At 41.8% G+C, this 19,514-nt stretch overlaps 1 protein-coding gene across 1 annotated transcript in view; it reads left to right on the top strand.

The window, feature by feature from the left end:
* The window catches only part of FAT4 (FAT atypical cadherin 4), a 150,246-nt gene that overhangs the window by 59,454 nt on the left and 71,278 nt on the right, over positions 1 to 19,514 (top strand). The window contains exon 2 of the mRNA XM_081134582.1: positions 7,160 to 7,291. Coding sequence (XP_080990708.1) covers positions 7,160 to 7,291 — 132 coding nt within the window. The remainder of the gene's footprint in view (positions 1 to 7,159; positions 7,292 to 19,514) is intronic.

Consider the following 19,514-nt stretch of genomic DNA (forward strand, 5'->3'; position numbering starts at 1 on the left):
CATATACAACCACACATATTTTAACTTGATCTTTTCTGCTGCATTTACTTTTGGGAGTCCTTAAGAATCTGTTAAAATGCAGAAATTATGCAGTATTGATTTCAGGAAAAGTTGAAGTGGTTACACATGATTGCCTTTGCCTTAAAAGAAATCCTTATTTGGATCTAATTTGAACAATATTGAAAGCACAACAAAACTAGCTTTTTATTATATCACCACACATTTAGCGAGTTATGGAAAGCATTTTGTCTCAAGAATGGAGTTAACTATGTCTTGTCCGCACTTCTAGCCATTTCTGGCTGCTCTCCAAGCCTGCCTGTTACTCACGCATATTTGTTTCCCAGTAAGACATGCATTGAAAACCTAAGAACATGCTCTGCTGACTGTTAGGAGAATTTCAGTTGTGAGAGATTCATGCATTTGCTTCTGTTTGAGAAACATAATTGGTCACAGTTGTATACATGTAGTTTATATGAGAAATATGTTCTGTTTTAAAACTCATTATGTTTATTTTTGCTTTGATTTTTAAAATTAAAAAGAATCTAAAATGTGTATACTCTCTTCTTTCCTGATATTCCAGAATACTTGGAAGGAAAACAATACAAATTTGTGTGAGTTACATGCATAGATATCTAAACTTACACATTGCATACTTTAAATTTAAGGTATAAAGTTTGAAGTGGCAAAAATACTGATTAGCCTAAAACTCCAAAAAGAATATTCCTATCCCAAAGTTAAATGTTGCTTCCTCAAATATTACCATTGCAGCATGTGCCTTTTACTAAAGTGTTTTCTATTAAAAAAATATAGTAGAATAGTGTTCAGTATATAAGAAGATAATTTTGTGCTCACCTTCTAGTAAAATGCAATGATTTTTCAATTTTTTCTTGTCATTCCAAAAAATAAAAAACCACAGCTAAATGCATAGACTTACTTTGTGATGAACCCTGGACTTCAGTGGACTTTGGGCCTGCAGCAGACCTGTGTTCTCAGGCGTCCCTGCCTCCCTCTTTCGTGCCCTGGTGGCTGTTGGTTTTCCCTAATAGGTCGCACCTCGCCCCTGCCAGGCTTTCCTATTATGGGATCAGAGGCCTTTTCTCCAAAGTTTGATGTTTCCCATTTTCTTTAAGATTTCAGTTTCAAAGTTCAGAAATACCATCAAGATGAGACAGCCACCACAGAGTCTCTTGCATTTGGTCGGCTGTGCATCATAAATAAGGAAATACCTAAAAGCATTGTTCACGGCGTATGATCAGGCCTCTCACGCCTGTGTAGTCCAAACACTACATTCCTGACGTTTAGGACTTTTAAATGTAGACTGCTCTTTGCTAGGGCCTTCTCATAACTAAAATATGAGTCACTTGTAAACCATAATAGATTTTGGCTGTCCAGCATGATGAAGTGTTCTGGATGGAGTGAAACATTTCACCCAGACTCATGGCAGCGGAGTATCCCCAGTGGTCACCCCAAATAGGGAAAGAAACGAAGAGCGAAATTAAAGGAGCTGTGCAACCCCTGGCACCGTCCTTTCATGGCAGTAGGGCTCTTTACTGCTGTGGGTAAGAAATGAAAGTGCTTAGAGTCTAAATCCATGAATGAAAGTACAAGTTGCTGTTGAATTTTCTTTTTCCTAATGGCTAAATTTAACATGAAACTTGAAATTATAAAAAGGATCAGGTATGTGTTCTACCAAGTGAAATCATGTGGTTAGTTCTTCTAAAAACAAAACAAAACAACTAATGTAGAGTTTCAAACTTCCTGCTGAAATTTAGAATTTAATTAGACCTTCTGCTATGGAACCTCAGTATATACCAACTTCCACATAAATTTACTAAATAAAGACTTTTTATCAGAAGCCTAAAAGCATGCAAAACGTGTCAATCCCATTGAATTAACCAAATCATGTAGTATCTGGCTTCATTTGAAAAGAGAGCATGTGAAGCTATTGTCAAACATTTGAAGTACAAATCTGATTATTTATTTGAGCCATGGTCCTGATATTTCTGTCCTGCTGTCTTTGTTTAGTCAATGCTGCTCTTGATTCCCAAGTTTAATGTCAAGTCGCAGAGTGTTCCCCTGCACACTCCACTCCGAGGCAGTGATTTCCAGTTGTCCCTCAGCCCCCCACTGCGAGCAGGCACAGTCACACTCCACGCAGACTCCTCCTGGCAGGCAGGAAAGGTGGAGTTTTCCTTTTTCAGGGTCAAAGGAAGTGACCCCTGGGGCACGGTGGCTGCACTGATCCTGGTGTGGATTTCAATTTGGTTCATTTCCTTTCGGTTTCGACTCCTTACTTGAGCCTCCATACAGAAATTAAAGGGTCGGTCTCAGCATCTTGTTTCACCCTGATGAAATAAAAATTGTTTTGAGTGTAAGATTAGATGTTTTTCTCCCCGAATTCCGGTAGCACCTACACAGTGCAAGCTAGGGCGTCATTTAGTGCAGTGTCATTTAGTGGAGTGACATCATAATGACCTAGGAAGGGGAAGGCGCGTTCGAACAAGCTCAGTCGTTCTCCAGGTTTATTCGTGACTCGCGTGGGGCTGGGGGCAGCTGCATCTGGCGCAGCGGTGGGCATCGCTGAGCAATTTCCATTCCAGTCTCGGAAGCGGGGGCTTTTCTGAACAAAGCATACCTGACATTTTCCCGAAGCTCTTTTCATTTGAAGTCGTCATCCTGAGTATAAAGTTATTGAATTATTATCAATTATGATTTCATATCCTAGTTGGCAGACATGAACTAGGAAATTAGTAGGATTGAATTGTTTCTAAATATCATTATCATAGAGGACAACTTTGATTAATGCAGGGTTTTTTTAATACTCACCCAAGGATATTTTTCCCATTGCTTTTCAGAGAGAGTGGAAGGGGGAGGAGAGAGAGAGAGAGAGAGAGAGAGAGAGAGAGATTGATTGATGTGAGAGAGACACATCTATCTGTTTCCTCCTTCACCGCGCACCCCGACTGGGGCCGGGGATTGAGCCTGCAACCGAGGCACATGCCCTTGGCCAGAATCGAACCTGGAACCCTTCATTCAGAGGCCGGCACTCTGACCACTGAGCCAAACTGGCCAGGGCTTTCATTCTTATTTATTAGGAGTCATTATGTAGGTTGCAGGAATGTTGTGAATTAAAAATATGTTTAGATTTTTTTTTTCATTCTGATTCACTAAGAACCACTTAGCTTGCAGAGAGGTTATGAGTTTAAGAGCATGCTTTTAATTGTGGTTGAGATAGTGACCACAATGCAATTATCAGTTTATTGACTTAAGAATAAGCTTATAATGGACTTTGCTATTTTAGTCAATTCCTTAGCTTGACTATAATATATTACTTTCATAATATCAATTTAAATCAGTGAAATGACATGTTTTATAGTTATATCTACATGTATGTAATAATTGATGTTGTTAATTTACAATTGCTCATTGATTATGTAGTTGTATTTTGATTTATTTACTTAAAAAATTAAAAATAAATCCCCAAGATGTGATATCATTCTTGATGCAGTGCAGGATAAAAGTATACACTGCATATTACAGAGCACTATTTAAAGAGGAAAGTGTTCTACTCACTTCATAGCAACTATTTGCAAAATAAGATTTTGGGGTTTAATATCGGTTTAACTGTTCAGCCAGCTGAATATCAAGGACTCTATTCCTTCAAAATAAAGAAATCTGGTGACAATATTTAAAGCCATATTTTTAGTTTAACTTTCACCTTTGTTAAACTACCAAAAAACAGACCACTTTTGAATTAACTGCTCACCAGCCCCCTTTTTCTCAACCGTGTTTCTGTCTCTAAATATGATCCTTCATTTACCAGGGATTTATTTCCTAGGGATCAGGTGTCTCAGCCAAGAAAGACATTATTCTGAAGGTCCCTAAATGGTGACAGAGGTGGTGGCCATGGACAATACCTGTGGCTCAACCATTAGCTACAATTGATGTTTTTGTTATTAATAAGTCAACCAAAAAGCTACCAACTGCCATTGTAATTGTAGCTGGTGAAACCACATGTGTTCCCAGAGGGCACAGAGGTCAACATTTGATAGGCAGGCATAAAATATGCAAGTGCCTTATCTTCATGGTGTAACATTTCTTCCATCTTTGAGGGTCAGTTTTCACAACTTTCAGAATTGATTCCTTAAAAATGCCCCCTGCACTTAAATTATGGAAACTGTTGGCAGTTTTTATTTGTTTTGCTTTTATTTAAAATACAGCCATTTGGGAAGGGAAGCTTCTGAATGTACAATGTGATATATGTGTGTGTGTGTGTGTGTGTGTGTGTGTGTGTGTGTGTGTGTGTGTGTGTGTATATATATATATTGCAAAATGAGTATTTAAATGCAATTATTTTACTTATTTCAGGTCTAAACTAATGTAAAGATAAATATAACACACTAACAGGGCAATGCTATCACTGAAAGCTTAGCTATGTAGTGATTTTTAAAAGAATAGAATGTATTTTTCAATGTATACATTTTTTTAGTGTAGGAATAATATTGTAGACTATTTTAAAATTTCAGAATTTTAAAATAAACCACTAATAGCCATTGCCTCTATTACTATTTATTTATTTATTTTTATTTTTGAAAGTTTCTTTATCTTTATTGTTGAAAATATTACAGATGTACCCTTTTTACCCCCATTGATCCCCTCCACCCTGCATCCACCCCACCCCCATGCCTTCCCCAGACCAATGTCTGTGTCCATGGGTTATGCTTATAAATATCTAAGTTCCTTGATTAAGCTCTCCCCACCCACTCCCCCACCCCCACCTTCCCCCTGAGATCCCTCAGTCTGTTTCATTCTTCTGTGACTCTGGATCCATTTTGTTCATCAGTTTATTTTGTTTATTATATTCCACATATAAGTGAGATCATGTGGTACTTGTCGTCCTCTGACTGGCTTATTTCACTTAAAATATTGTAAATTGTGCTGCTATGAACATAGGGGTGCATAAGCTCTTTGTGATTGGTGTTTTGGATTTTTTAGGATATATTCCTAGAAGTGGCATCACTGGGTCAAAAGGCAGTTCAATTTTTAGTTTTTTGGCGAAACTCCATACTGCTTTCCATAGCGGCTGTATTATTTAAAGTGGTCTAATTTGTACAGAAAGAAAGGAGTCTTTAAAAATGATAATGTCTTAATTTTTGTTTCTCGGTACCTTCTTTAAACTTTTAGTATTTAATTCCTATGTTTTATGTGTTAACATTTCAAAATGAATCATACCAGTCTTAGTCCAAAGAGGGCATAGTAATCAAATAAGACTCAGGTTGGTGGTAGATCCAGGAGTGAGCCAAGCACATGGTAGGACCTGGAATTACCAGGATGGCATCTGCCAAGGGCGAGATGTAAGGCAGTTCAAAGATTATCCAGTGTGTGGGGGACCCATATGTACATAGAAAATCCTCAAACACTGCCCTCTGTGCTAAGCATTTTTCTGACATCACCAAAGTCTAGCCATCATAAAATACTCATATTATCCCAATGTTAAGAAGAAGAGAATGAGCTTAAGAAATTAAGTGCTGCCCAGCCGGCGTGGCTCAGTAGTTGAGCGTAGACCTATGAACCAGTAGATCACAGTCCGATTCCCGGTCAGGGCACGTGCCTGGGCTTGGGGCTCAATCCCCAGTAGCGGGCGTGCAGGAGGCAGCCGGTCAATGACTCTTCTCATCACTGATGTTTCTCTCTCTCTCTCTCTCTCTCTGCCTTCCTCTCTGTGAAATCAATACAAACATATTAAAAAAAGAAAAACTGAGTGCTCAAATTTACTCAGTTTATAGTAAGTCGCAGAGCCAGCAAAACCTCCTGCTGTTTACCAGCGTGCAGGGAAGCTGGGCACACCCCTGGCGCTGCGGCGGTGCCACCCTGGACCTGTCCTGAAGGGAGTGGTGCAGCGCATGGTGCTAGCCAGAGCCAGGCCGGCGGGGCTCTACCTGCTGGGACCGCCTGTGTCGCTGTGCCCTGGGAAAATCCCAGTCGTTGACCATGACCCAAACCCTCCTACTAAGTGTGGACTTAAGGTGTAATAGTTATTTAATTCCTAATTTTGTGTACTGTCTCTGGTTTTCTTTCTGTCCATTGCTCGTCCGTTTCTGTGTCTTGCTGTCCTGTGCTGTCCTGTGTCCCGCTCAGTCCCCGGCGCAGAGGAACGGCAGTCTCAGCTGCTGCGTCTCCCTCCGCCCGCCCCCACCCGCTCCCCGGAGAGGAGAGATCAGGGTCCTTTTGCTGTGTCCTCGCCACTCTTGGATCTGGTGGAGTTTTCACACTATAACTATAAAAGATGACATTTCATCCTCTGAGAAAAACGCCTTGGTTATATCCCAGCTAAATGGATGGGTGGATTTTTCTCCATGACTTAATTTTTGTGACCCAACTGGGGCGCAACGTTCACTTTTATTAGCAGCTGTCTCTTTTCTTATCAGATATTCAGCTTTTAGCACCTCGCTCAAAAGAGGAAACAGATGGCTTGAAGTTATTAGTTAGACGTCACGGATCCTTCCCAACAATTTTTCTTAGGTAGAGAAACAAATAACTCTGCCTAGGATCTTTCAAACAGAGCTGCAATATTTGCAACCTCTGTAAACAGGGCATCTGAAAAGAAGGCCCGTTTAGCTTTCGTCACACTAAGAAGCGCTGATAGGAGTGAAACTAGAAAAGAAGGTGCATGTATTTGTTTTCCCCCACAGGTTTGAAGGGTGACTTTAAGAGGGAAAATGCTGAGTGTTTCTTAAAACAAAATGGGAACTTTATTTCCCCCAGACGTTAGTTGCCAATCGGTAAGCATTTCAGGAGGAAATTGTGCACCACCTCATCTGTGTGACAAGTGACATTTAATGGCCGGGTGACAGGCACACCGGTGCACAAACCTGGGGATTAAAATGACAGTTGATCAGTGGACCTTTTCTAGTATAAACACCAAGGCGACCATTTAAAATCAGTTACTGTCAACGAGTCAAACAATTTTTACTTGGATTTCTATGTTTCTGTAAAGATTCCACAGCTTTCTCTAGGGAACTTTCTGTTGTTTGGATGTTGAATGTCAAGGTCCTGACTCCTTTGGGAAGGCCTAGTTGAGTGGACTCTTGTTTACCTTTGAATTTGTACCTTGCAGACATGCAGATCATTCACGCCTCGTTCCTGTCTCTCCTTGCAGGTAGAAATAACACTTCAGGATATCAATGACAATCCACCGGTGTTTCCAACGGACATGCTGGATCTCACCGTGGAGGAGAACATTGGAGATGGCTCGAAGATCATGCAGCTCACAGCCATGGATGCAGACGAGGTAGCTCAGAGCCTGTGTCTGAATTTTCAAAACCTAGTGTTCTGGTGATCTATCCAATTTCTCCATATTTCCTCAACTTTTATTACCCAGTAACTAAGGCTAAGCAGTGTGTGCTGTTTTCCAAAGAGAACGTTGATTGTTGACCTGAGTTGTAAGAATGCAAATATAGAGACTATCGAAAGGTAATTTTTCTTGGATCAGCAATTCGCAACTCCGTTTCTAGTTGCATTTTATATTAGCCAAATTCTTTTAATTCTTGATAATAAAAATATCCCCATTTTATGCTTTTATTATTCTAATTTGCTATCTTACAGAAACTAAGGATTGATTTTTATTTGTAATATAAAAAAGCAAATTATCGCCCTGGCTGGGTGGCTCAGTTGGTTGAAGCATTGTACCCTTACACCCAAAAGGTTGCAGGTCCGATTCCCAGTCAGGCCACATACTGGAGGCAACCGATGGATATTTCTATCACATCGATGTTTTTTCTCTGTCTCTCTCCCTTCCTCTAACTCTAAAAATCAAAAAAAATGTGTCCTCAAGTCAGGATTAAAAAAAAAACACAGCAAATTATTTACAATTTAAAAATTTTAAGGCTATTTTATAATTTTTATTTAATTTACATAAAAACAATATATAATTCAATAATAGCCTTATGTATTAAGGAAATTATCTAGTCACTCTAATGAATTTTTCAATTTTGTTATGGAGCAGAAATTTCTTGCCTAGTGGTGAATGTGAAATTTGAGGGCAAGATAAATTACTATCTTCTATATTTATATTTTAGTTTAGCTATGTAATTGTCATGCTCCAAATGTCATGGCAACTTATATAATTTGTAATTTATATTTTTCCCCATGAAGAAAGTCCGAGGCCCAACCAGGGATTGAACCCGAAACATAGGTACGTGCTCTGAGTGGGAATCGAATGAACCTGCAACCTTTTGGTGTATGGGATGACCCATGGGGTCAGAATGGACCTGGGCTCAGCAGCCTGGGTACTTGAGTTCTGGATAGGAAAGAATTCAGAGACAAGACCCAAACTATAAGAGAACATTTATTTGGTAAATTACAGAGGTAGAAAAAGTAATTCCTAGAAGAAATGGGCTTAGGAAACAAGGTAAAGAGGCAAAAGAAGGGCCCTTGGAGCTTGGGAGTGAGGAAGCTAATAGTAACCTGCCAGAGGAGGCAGGTGAGGAGGAAGGGGAAGGGAAAGAGAATGCTCCCGGGAGGGAGATCATACTGGTTCCTTGGTCCTCAGGGTTTTAAGGATGGACATCTTAGGGGAGGTCCCAGGGGAAGATCTCAATAGAATATTCAGTAGCATTCCAGGTGTGTCCTTTCAGGGTCTAGGTCTCCACTGATTGATTGGCCAGCATCAGGACAGGGAGTTATTATCCAATGATGGGCAGCTGGTCCTGAGGTCAGCCTTGGTGTTGCTTGTATGATTTTGCTGCTTTTCTGGTCCTGGAGCTGAAATACAACTGAGGCCTAGATGGTATCTCTAGGAATGAAAGGTCTGGGAGTCCAAACCACAGGACCAGTGATTTGCTAGTGGAGGAAAGGTCACCCTAGGGCGAATTTCCTCCCTAAAGCTGTCCTTTGCTGGGTGCCCAGGGCTTTGTGCCCTGGTGACCTTCTGCACCTGGCCCATCGTCCTAGCTCAGCTCATGTTTGTCTACCTACCACATCTTGGTCACTATGTAACTGGAATTCCCCAATCAGGATTTGTTTTTCCAATAACAATTTACTAACTATTAATGCTGTTGCACTCTTGCAAGGGAAAACCTCAACCCGGTGAGAAAACTTACAAATCGTAACTAACACATATTTATATCCTTCAGATGTTGATATTTGGAATACAATCCAGTTACCATATCTCAAATGAACCTAAAGGAAGTGAGACATGTCCTTGGGACTCATGGAGTGATTTTCCAGGGTTATATTTTGGACAGATAGAACATTTGCTATACATTTTATGAGCTGCAGTAGGAAGTTTCCAGTAATATTGTTTACTTCATGAACTCATAAATGTGTCAGTTCGTGTATATGTTGAAGAATAGGTAATTGAGTCCCTATAGGTAAGATCAGTTTTGATTGGGTCCAAACCATATCTGTTTGTCTGGGTCAAATGTTCCCACTTACTATAGCTGTCCGTTGGAACTGTAAAAGAGAGTCTTTTATTGATTTAATAGGAAGCAAGGAGTATTCCCAGGTCTGGATAATTTGATTGCTTAGTGCTGCCTGTCTAGCTGCAGCACCAGCTAAATGATTTCCTTTTGTTTCCATGGTGGCAGCATTAAATGTCCCGGAATTTTGGTAATTGCCAATTGTTTCCGTTACTGTATGTCATCTAACAGTTCTGCAACCTGTTTTCCATTCTTTATGGGCTGCCCTGAGGAGCTTAAGAAGCCTTGCTGCTTCCACGACATTCCAAAGGCCTGAGCTACACCGAAGGCATAGCTGCCATCAGTGTACATACTGGCTGTTTGATCTTTGGCCAGTTGACAAGCTTGAGTTAGAGCAATTAACTCAGCGTTTTGGGCAGATCTTTCAGGTAAATAAGTACCTTCAGTTGTGTCCACCATGGAAGTGATTGCATATCCGACTCAGTAATGCCCCTGTTCATCTTTCAGATAACATCCATCTGTAAACCAAATTAAGTCGGCATGATCAGGCGCAGAAAGCAAGAGTACGTCACAGGAAAGACGGGAGTGTTGAGTGTGATGAGGGCTCAGTGGAGGGTGAACAGAATGAGGAACATAAAGGAAGGAGAGCCCATGACTCTCTTCTGTTTGCATAACACCTCAGCAGCAGAGACGGCCCCATGCAGGGTGGGAGCCCTTTGGCTGCTAACTCTAATTACTCACCATAATATCCTATAGGTCTTTTTTTTCTTCTTTATTGAACTTATTAGGGTGGCATTGGTTAATAAAATTATATAGGTTTCAGGTGCACAATCCTATAATCCATGTATATTGTATTATGTGTTCCCCTCCCCAAGTCAAGTCTCCGTCCGTCCTCATTTATCCCCACTTATACCCTCTTCTACCTCCCCCAACCCCCTTTCCCTCTGGTGATCACCACACTGTTGTTGTCTGTGTCTATGAGGTTTTGGGGTTTTTTTTTGCTTAATCCCTTCCCCTTTTTCATGCAAACCCCTGCCCTCTGACAGATGATCTCCGTTTTTGAGTTAAAACTACCAAAGCATTTCCTTTATTTTCGTGTATAAAAGGCATTATAAATAAGGTATCCCAGAGCTGGATCTTTAAATATTTGTTTCTTTGGAGCTTTTACAACTTGTTTCCCTTCAGGGTTCCATTGGATTGGATCAGGTCGATCTGATTTTAATCAGATGTATAGAAGATGAACCATTAATGAAAAATCTGGAATCCAGTCGTGACATATCTAGTCAGATCCTGAATAAACTGTTTTTTTGTTTGGTCATTTGTTTTCAGAAGAGTAAAGGATATTATTCCTTTCAGTCTTTCAAGGGTTAATTGTAGCCCATCTTTAGATATTAGATAACCAAGGTATTTTACTGGGGGTAAACAGAGAAGCTTGTCCTCTGAGACCCCTAAGTTCCCTTTATGGCTAGCTGTTGTAAAAGGTAAATTGGGTCCATCCCCGTGGGAGTCTGATATGTCCTAGAGCATAAAAGTAAATCATCCACATATTGGATTAGAGCGGAATTTCTGGAAAATTCAATATCGTTCAGATCAACTTTTAATATCTGAGAGAAATAGGTGGAAATCTCATATATCCCTCAGACATAACTGTCCAAGTAAACTCCCCTCTTCCCAAGTGAAAACAAAGAGGTATTTACCGCCCCTCTCCCCAAAACACACAAAACCAACAACCAGGAATACTGAAAAAGGCAGTACATAAATCTATTACTGAAAAATATTGGCAGTCCGTAGGGATAGCTGATAACAGGGTATGTGGATTTGGAGCCCACCAGGTGTCTATGGATCATTGTTTTATTTATAGCTTTGCGATCCTGTGTAAGTCTCCGTCATTCCCGCTGGCTTTCTTTACTGGGAAGAGAATTATAGGTGCTCGTGCATGGAATTATAAACCGCCCTCTAAAGTAAACTTACATAATGGGCTTCATTCCAGCTTGTGCATCGGGTCTTAAGGATATTGGTGACTATTAGGTAGAGGCAAAATGCCGTCGATCGTTATTTTAATAGGAGTGACTGACTTAGTCTTGCCAGTATCTATGCTGGCAAAGGCCCCGAGTTGCACTGAAACATCCTGCAACGAACACTCAGTTGGTCTCAAGATTAGTTTCCTTCTGTTGAGTTTCCTTTAAAAATCATTATTCTCTCAACGGGTTCAGAATCTGATTTAGTTCTAAATACCGTTCACCCTTCTGGGAAAGGGATATGTGGGTGCCAGTGCTTTCCAGACAGTCTCACCCTACGTGGTGAATTGGGGCGGATTTGACTAGTGAAAATACCTGTTGCCCCGCTCATTCCCTGCTTGGAAGGAGCTGGCTCTGACTGGTTGATTAGATATTCCCACCCTCTGTACCCGAGCTTTACGCTGAGGGAGAGGGCAACTTCGCTGGGCGTGGTTAAGAACAGATAGAGTAGCCCCAGGCTCTAGGAGGGCCTTAGTAATTCCCCCTTTTATGGTAATTTCGATTTCTCTTAAAGTGTTAGTAAGGAGAAGGGAAAATGCCCTCTCACCGTGCTTGGAGCAGCCCTAGCTCCAAGGACGTTTTCTACAATCCTCCTTAAGGTGAGTTGCCTTTTTAAAGTAAGAACAGGCTTCTCTCTCCCCTCCTCTAAGAGGCCTTTGGGGAGGGCTGACCTCACTGCTTAATTGCTGGAGCTGTAAGTTCATGATTTGAACAGCTTCATCTTTTTCTCTCTTTCAAATAGTTTTAGATAGATGATCAGCCAGAATCTCCAGCTCATTAGTACGCATGGTCGGCCAGTTTAATTTATGTTGTCTAATCAGAGTTATAAGCTCTTCATTTAGTCCTTCCCAAAATGCCAAATTTAGTAAGGGATCGTTTGGATGACCCTTAAAACGGTCTGGAGACAGACCTGTGCGTTGTTTTGTAGTAGGCAGCTGGGACGACACCAGGTGTTAGCCCGGTGGGGTCACCCTGGTCCTGGGTTCAGCAACCTCTGTACTTGGGTACTGGCTAGGAAAGAAATCAGAGCCAAGACCCAAACTGTAAGAGAACATTTATTTATAAAATCACAGAGGTAGAAGACGCATTTCCTAGAAAAAAAAAAGGGGGGCTTAGGAAACAAGTTATAGAGGCAAAGGGAGGGCCCTTGAGCTTGGGAGTGAGGAAGGTAACAGACCCCCGGGGGAAGGGGGAGGGGAGGGGGAGGGGGAAGCAAAAGAGAAAAGCTCCCGTGTGTTCCTTGAGGGACAGGTTCTGGGTCCTTCTTCCTAAGGATTTTGAGGGAGGTCCCAAGGGAAGATCTTAATAGAATATTTAGCAGTTTTCCAGGTGTGTCTTTTCAGGGTCTAGGTCTCCATTGATTGACTGGTTGGCGCCATGGGGGTGTCATTATCCAATGCAGCTGGTCCTGAGGTCGGCTGTGGCTGTTTTTGTTGCTTTTCTGGGCTTGGAGCTGAAATACAACTGAGGCCTAGATGCCCTCTCTAGGGAGGGAAGGTCAGGGGGTCCAAATCGCAGGGCCAGTGATACGCTAGGAGAGGAAAGACTCATCGGCCTTGCCCTGCTCGTGTCTGCCTAACAGCCTACCACAGTTTGGAAGTTTTTTTTGAAGCGCTCAAAGAAATCAAGGCCTGGTTCACCAGGCTTTCTCTCACGCTGATGGATCTTGGTCCGGTCCGTTTTCCGGGAAAATCCTCAGGTATGGCTTGGTAAAGCTAACTCCTTGCATTTTCCTGGCCTGTCTGTCTCTGTTTTAAAAAGTCCTCTTTAGGAGCTTTCCAGTGAGCCTTAGGAACTTCTCCGAAACCAGTAGGTGTATTAATTGGCATAGGTCAGAAGAGCCAGGATTGTATGTCCTCACAGTTAAATTTTTTTGCAAACTGATCAGGGTGCCAGAGAGGGTCAAGGAAATCTTTAGGTAGATTTCTTAATTCTGTTCTAGTCCAAGGGACGTACACATTCGCTGGTTCCCCCCCTCCCCCGCCCCCGAGACTGTCTTTTCTCCAAGGGCAGCTGCCAGAATTTGTGTTTGTTTTTTCCTAGTCTATCTTGGTCTGGTTTTCTATTCTGGGCGTCCCCTAAGTCAGTAAGGAGCTGTGGTGTAGGAGAGAGAGAAAGGAGTAAAGGAGATTAAGCCTGGAGGACGGAGGCAAGGGTAGTGGGCAGTTGGAGAAGAGGTAAGAACGGGGTGTGGACATTGAGCAGTTTCAGAAATCTTCTTGAGTTAAGAGGGAGTCTCTAAAATTTTCTTATTAACTTCCTGCTCCATTTCAGAGGCTTCTACTTGCCAGTTGAGGTAAGCCTCTCCTTCATTGTTCGATTTTAGAGCTGGCTTTTCCCCCCTATAGTGCATGCAAATAATAATAATAATTTAGGTGTCAGAAGAGCTCCATTTTAACCATCTGTAGTTGATACCACTTCCGGTTAAATCTTCCCATTTCTGTAAGTATTTGCAAGTCAAAGCTCCCCATGAATTGTGTATCTGCAGGGGTATCAGTGGGGGCTGGAATCTGGGGTCAGTGTTAACTTAAAGGTGAAAAGCCAAAGTGTGAGACACAAGGAGCCTTTGAGATTTTTTAAAAAAATGCAATCCCGGGCATAGGTGCAGGCAGAAACTTAAATTATGTCCTGATCATGGGGTGAAGGCAAGGAGGTATTTTTTGTTTTTGTTTTTTTAAATATATTTTTATTGATTTTAGAGGGAGGAAGGGAGAGAGAGAGACAGACAGAAACATCAATGATGAGAGTCACCGATCGGCTGCCTCCTGCACCCCCCCCCCCCCCACTGGGGATCGAGCCGGCAACCCAACCCAGGCACGTGCCCTGACCGGGAATCAAACCTCGATCTCCTGGATCCTAGGTGGGTGCCCAACCACTGAGCCACGCTGGCTGGGCAAGGAGTTTTTAATGAGAAAAGAAAGGGAAATAATTGCATGAATAGAAAGGAGGAATTTTTTTTGGTGCTAACAAACTAGGTCACCCCTTAGTAATACACGAGTCTCAAGAACGTCCAGAACATCGGTCCTTGTGGGCAGGAGGTCTGCTGTCCTTTTAGCCTTATAACAGTTTATAAGACCTTGTTGGTTTGGCCCATCTGAAGGTTACTTTGCCCAGTTCAAACATTTCAAATGTTCACGGAGTAAGACTTGCAAGGTAGTTTCTCTGGGATGGCAGTTCCGACACCCTTTTCAAAGGGCTCCATTTATAGCATTTTCACATCAGCATTAAATTGTCACGGTGGATTGATTTTGAGAGAGTAATAGAATTCTTTAAAAGACTAAGGTTATGTAGGTCATCAGCAAATTATGTGATGTACTATTTTATTGTTTGTACATATTTCCTTAATTAAATTGCACATAACAGTACCAGTATGTGAGAGAAACTCTAGTCGGGCACTGGTGAATTATGCTTGGGTCAGGGAATTGGTTTTTGAAAGCAACATGTACATGTTAAACTTAATTTAAATATCATTTGAAACATGTGCTGCATCAAGATACACATCTGTCAGAAGCACGTGACTTTCTGAGTCTCTTGTTTCCTTCCATAAACAGAATTATTATGCCTGTAATGGGCCAGGATACTCAAGCTTTGTTTCACGGTACCATACTTGTTTCTGAAAATACTACTTAAGGTTGTAAAATGCATTTGCAATTTATAGCTATTTACTTTCAGAATTCCTTTCACGTGCCTTTGTCTCTGTGGTTCCTCAGGGGGATAAAAGATTTTTAAACAGCATTATTTCCACTGTGCTGCAGCTGAAATGCGATATTTGTTTCTTGTGGTATTGCCGATACCGCATATTTTGGATATTAAATAAATAAGTAGACTTTTCAAAAGACCCAATTAAATCATGACTTTTGGCCAGACATTTTCAGATATTCACTAGAACAATTCATTCGACACATCAGCTGATTTTTGAATCTGAAAAAGATTGTTTCATCGATAGACTGATACCTTTGCTTCTGTTCGGAAGAATTATTGAGGAGGCGGGACATTTCTGAACTTTAGACCGTTTGTGTAATAATAGCTTTAAATGTGTTTTTGTTTCTTTGCTCTCCCCTAATTTCCAAATACCATTTTAAGAAGTCAGAATTGAAAATAGCTCTTTTCATACCTGGACTGTTTTACTAGAATAACAAAATTCCTGGTGAAATACAACAAATAGTCCAGAATGTGGTCAGATTAGAAGCCTCAGATTCTTATAGGCTGTTTTTGTTAGACCATACAATTACAATAAATAGGTTAGATACGCCAGCGTACACCTGGATATACAAGATAAACGTAGGCAGGCAGCATGTTAAACTCGGCCATTTCATGTCTGAGTTAAAGTGTGCTCTCAGGCATTCGCTAAGATTGGCGTGGAGAGTGCACTACCAAATATAGCAGATGCCACCAAACATACATTTTGAAAGTGTTTTTGCCTGCAATTGTTAGAAATTGTTGCCTTGCGTATTTGACAAGGATAAATCATATTTAATTCTGATGGAACAAATGCATAGGAACTGTGATCGCTGTCATCTCTTGTCACATCAGCCTCCTGTCCCTACGCACCCTGAATGGATGTTCTTTCTAACATCCTTCTCCAGAGCTCTTAGCCTGCATGTTAAATAAATAAATTTCTAGAGATTAACAGCAGAGTAAAAGATGTATTTGTCCTATGTGAGTATTTTTAAATCAAAATGTAGTTTTTGAAGTCAACAATCCCAGCATTACTTACACCTTAGTGTCAACCCTCAATAATTATATGTAATAGGAAACCAGGAAACATATTTTCCTTGGGATATATAGCAGTTCTAATTGTAGTTTAATTTATTCATTTGCAGACATTTTAGTCATCAAATATACTTGACCCATTATATTTCTTTTTTTTTTCCATTTTTTTAAGCAACTTTATTGAGGTGTCATTGATGTACAAAAAACTGCATGTATTTAATGTGTCCAGTGTGCAGGATGGTGTGGGCGGCAGGGGGTGTTATAGTGCTCTTTTCAGAAAATATTAAAAATAGGAATAAAATAACTAGTATCAGCATATACTGAACTGTTTCTCAAAGATGGTACTCGGTGCTTCACATGTACTAGCTCACTGAATCCTCAGAGCAGTCCCCCGCGGCGTGGCAGGTAACATCTTTATAGTCCAGGTAAAGAAACACAGGCTCAGAGGGGCTGAGTAGCAGCCCGGTTGCCGTCGGCTGCAGACCCGCACCAGGTGTTAGACCTGGGGTCAGCCAGGCCTGGGCTCCGCAACCGGGTACTTGAGTTCTGGCTGGGAAAGAATTCAGACCAAGACCCAAACTGTAAGAGAACATTTATTTGGTAAATCACAGAGGTAGAAAAAGTAATTCCTAGAAGAAGTGGGCTTAGGAAACTAGTTATAGAGGAAAAGGAAGGGCCCTTGGAGCTTGGGTGTGAGGAAGCTAACAGGCCTGGGGCGGGGGCGGGGCGGGTGAAGCAGTGGGGAGGAAAGGGAAAGGCGGAGGCCTGGGCCTGCTGCGGTCATACACTGTGTGCCACGGTGTGGGGGCAAGGCCCTGCGTCCTCTGTCCTAAGGGCTTTAAGGGGGAGATTTTAGGGGGACCCCAGGGAAAGATCTCAATAGAATATTCAGCAGCTTCCCAGGTGTGTCCTTTCGGGGTCTGGGCCTCCACTGGTTGATTGGCCGGCCTCAGGGCGGGGGGCCATTATCCGGTGCAGCTGGTCCTGAGGTCAGCCTTGGGGTCCTTGTCTGGTTTTGCTGCTTTTCTGGGCCTGGAGCTGAAATACAACTGAGGCCTAGATGGTATCTCTAGGGAAGAGGGGTTAGAGGGTCCAAACCACAGGACCAGCGATAGGAGGAAAGGTCCCCCTGGGGACGAGTTCCCACCCTACCGCTGTCCTTTGCTAGGCGCCCAGGGCTTTGTGCCCCGGTGACCTTCTGTACCTGGCCCATCGTCCTTGCTCTGCTCTTGTCTAACTAACCGCCTAACACACAATGACACACAATTAGTAAGTAGTGGAGCAGAGATTCCACCCCAAAGCGTGGCTCCAGGGCATGGGATCTCAACCAGCACATTGCAGGATATTTAACTCAGTATTTTAATTCTGATATACATAATTTGAAATATCTAAGTCAAACTGTTTATAATTTCAACAACATACAGATAAGTTTATAATAGATTTTAAAATACTCTGGAGTTAACATCATCAAATCTAGATGGGTACTTTAATTGTAATTCTCCTTAATTTCTTTATTTTGACTTTGTTAAAACCTCTTCTTTGAAACCTTCCTTTAACCTCTGTGGCCCCTCCTCGTCTCCTCCTAGGCCCCTCCCTCAGCCCTGGCTTCTGCTGCTGCCTCCCCCTCTTGTTTTTTATTGAGCTCATTCAGGTGACTGGTTAACAAAACAATACAGGTTTCAAGTGCACAGCTCAACAAAACATCATCTGCACCCTGCATCGTGCACTGTGGCCCAAAGTAAAGTGTCTTTCGGTCCCCATTTATTCCCCCCTTTGTTTGCTTCCAACTCCCCCATCCCCCTTCCCTCTGGCTATCGCCACACTGTTGTCGTCTGTGTGTTTTGCAGATATATCTGCTCCTTTCCACTCTTAAAACGTCTCTAAACTGTTGCTTTTTTCAGTCCTTACACTGCTCTTCCTTGATCTTATCCAGGGGTGGGGAGACTTTTTTCTGCCAAGGGCCGTTTAGATATTCGTAACATCATTCGAGGGCTATACAGAATTATCAACTAAACATTAGCTATGAGAAAAGCTCCTAGATTGATTGAATGTGAGTCCCACCTGTAGTTGCCTTGGCAGGGCCCGACCAAATGATTTTGCAGGTCGTACATGGCCCGAGGGCCGGGCGTTTCTTCACCCCTGAGCTTGTCTAATTTTAATTCCCTGTGACTTCCGCTGTCACATACGATATTGACCTTCAGATATTTTTTCAAACCTTTTCTCAATTCTCTCACTGCCACACAACCATTTCTATGACGCTGTCCTTCGTCTCTTAACATACTGTACCTAACAGCTCGCAGCATAATTTCTCCTGCATCAAAGCAGATCTTATCCTGAAATGTCTTGAGCAAGAGTAGTTTCTTAATTTCTAGGTAATTTGATATTTTTTTTAAAAAATTTTACTTTTACCCATCACATAGCCGTGTTAAAAGGACATGAGACTATATGGGAATGCCGAACAAATGAGAGTATTGTTACTGTAATTTTTATATCCAGTAACCTATCAGATATTACTGATTTGTCCTGTGTATTATGCTACTTGAAGATTTAGAGTCTAAGTTCTGGAGTAAGATGGCCAGGGTTTAAATTCCTACATCTCAGTCTCTTTATCATCAAAATGGGGATAATAACTGTCCATACCTAAGGGGATGGCCTTTAAGGATTAAGTCATTTAGTGCCCATGAAGTGATATGCTCAGAGCAGTGCTTAGCACGTAATAAACACTTAATGAATGTGCTCTTTCTCTCAACTTTCCATTCCTTCTGCCAACTTCCTAGTTCATACTTTAAAGTTTTTGAGGGCCACGGCCCAAAGACTTGAGAGAACACAAGAAGTCATCCCTGCTTTCATTTTACAGAACAGGGACTTGGAACCTGCCAAGAATACCGATTGCGAACAGTTTCACCTCGAGGACACGGAGCTCCAGCCTTTTGGACTCAGCTCCTCACTATCTCCCTTCCCTGGCCTCCCCCACCCTTGTCCATTCGACTCTATCGATAGCCTTAAGAGGTGGTTTCCAACTCAGACAAGCTCGTGGTTTCTTGGCCATAGAATTCAAGCCGGTGTGTGTTACAATCGTGATTCCCCAACTTAGACCTATAACCTAATATTTTAGCTTGACTTTCTGCTTTTGTTCTGCATTAAAGTTTTTCGTACAACCAACCTGTTCAACAGCAAGTAAGCCAAGCACGTCATTCGGGAACTCGTACCTCATGGAGTTGTCACAGTGCCTGGCAAAGGGCAAGCCTTTAGCACACCATCTGGTAGTATCATCATTTTTAATATCACAGCGACAGCTTTACTCCTTTCCATGTGTATATTTTATGAGTCAAAATATATATATAGCTAATCCTGAGGGCTGAGA

Source organism: Miniopterus schreibersii (assembly GCF_964146895.1).
Source record: "Miniopterus schreibersii genome assembly, chromosome: 4".
NCBI lineage: Eukaryota > Metazoa > Chordata > Mammalia > Chiroptera > Miniopteridae > Miniopterus > Miniopterus schreibersii.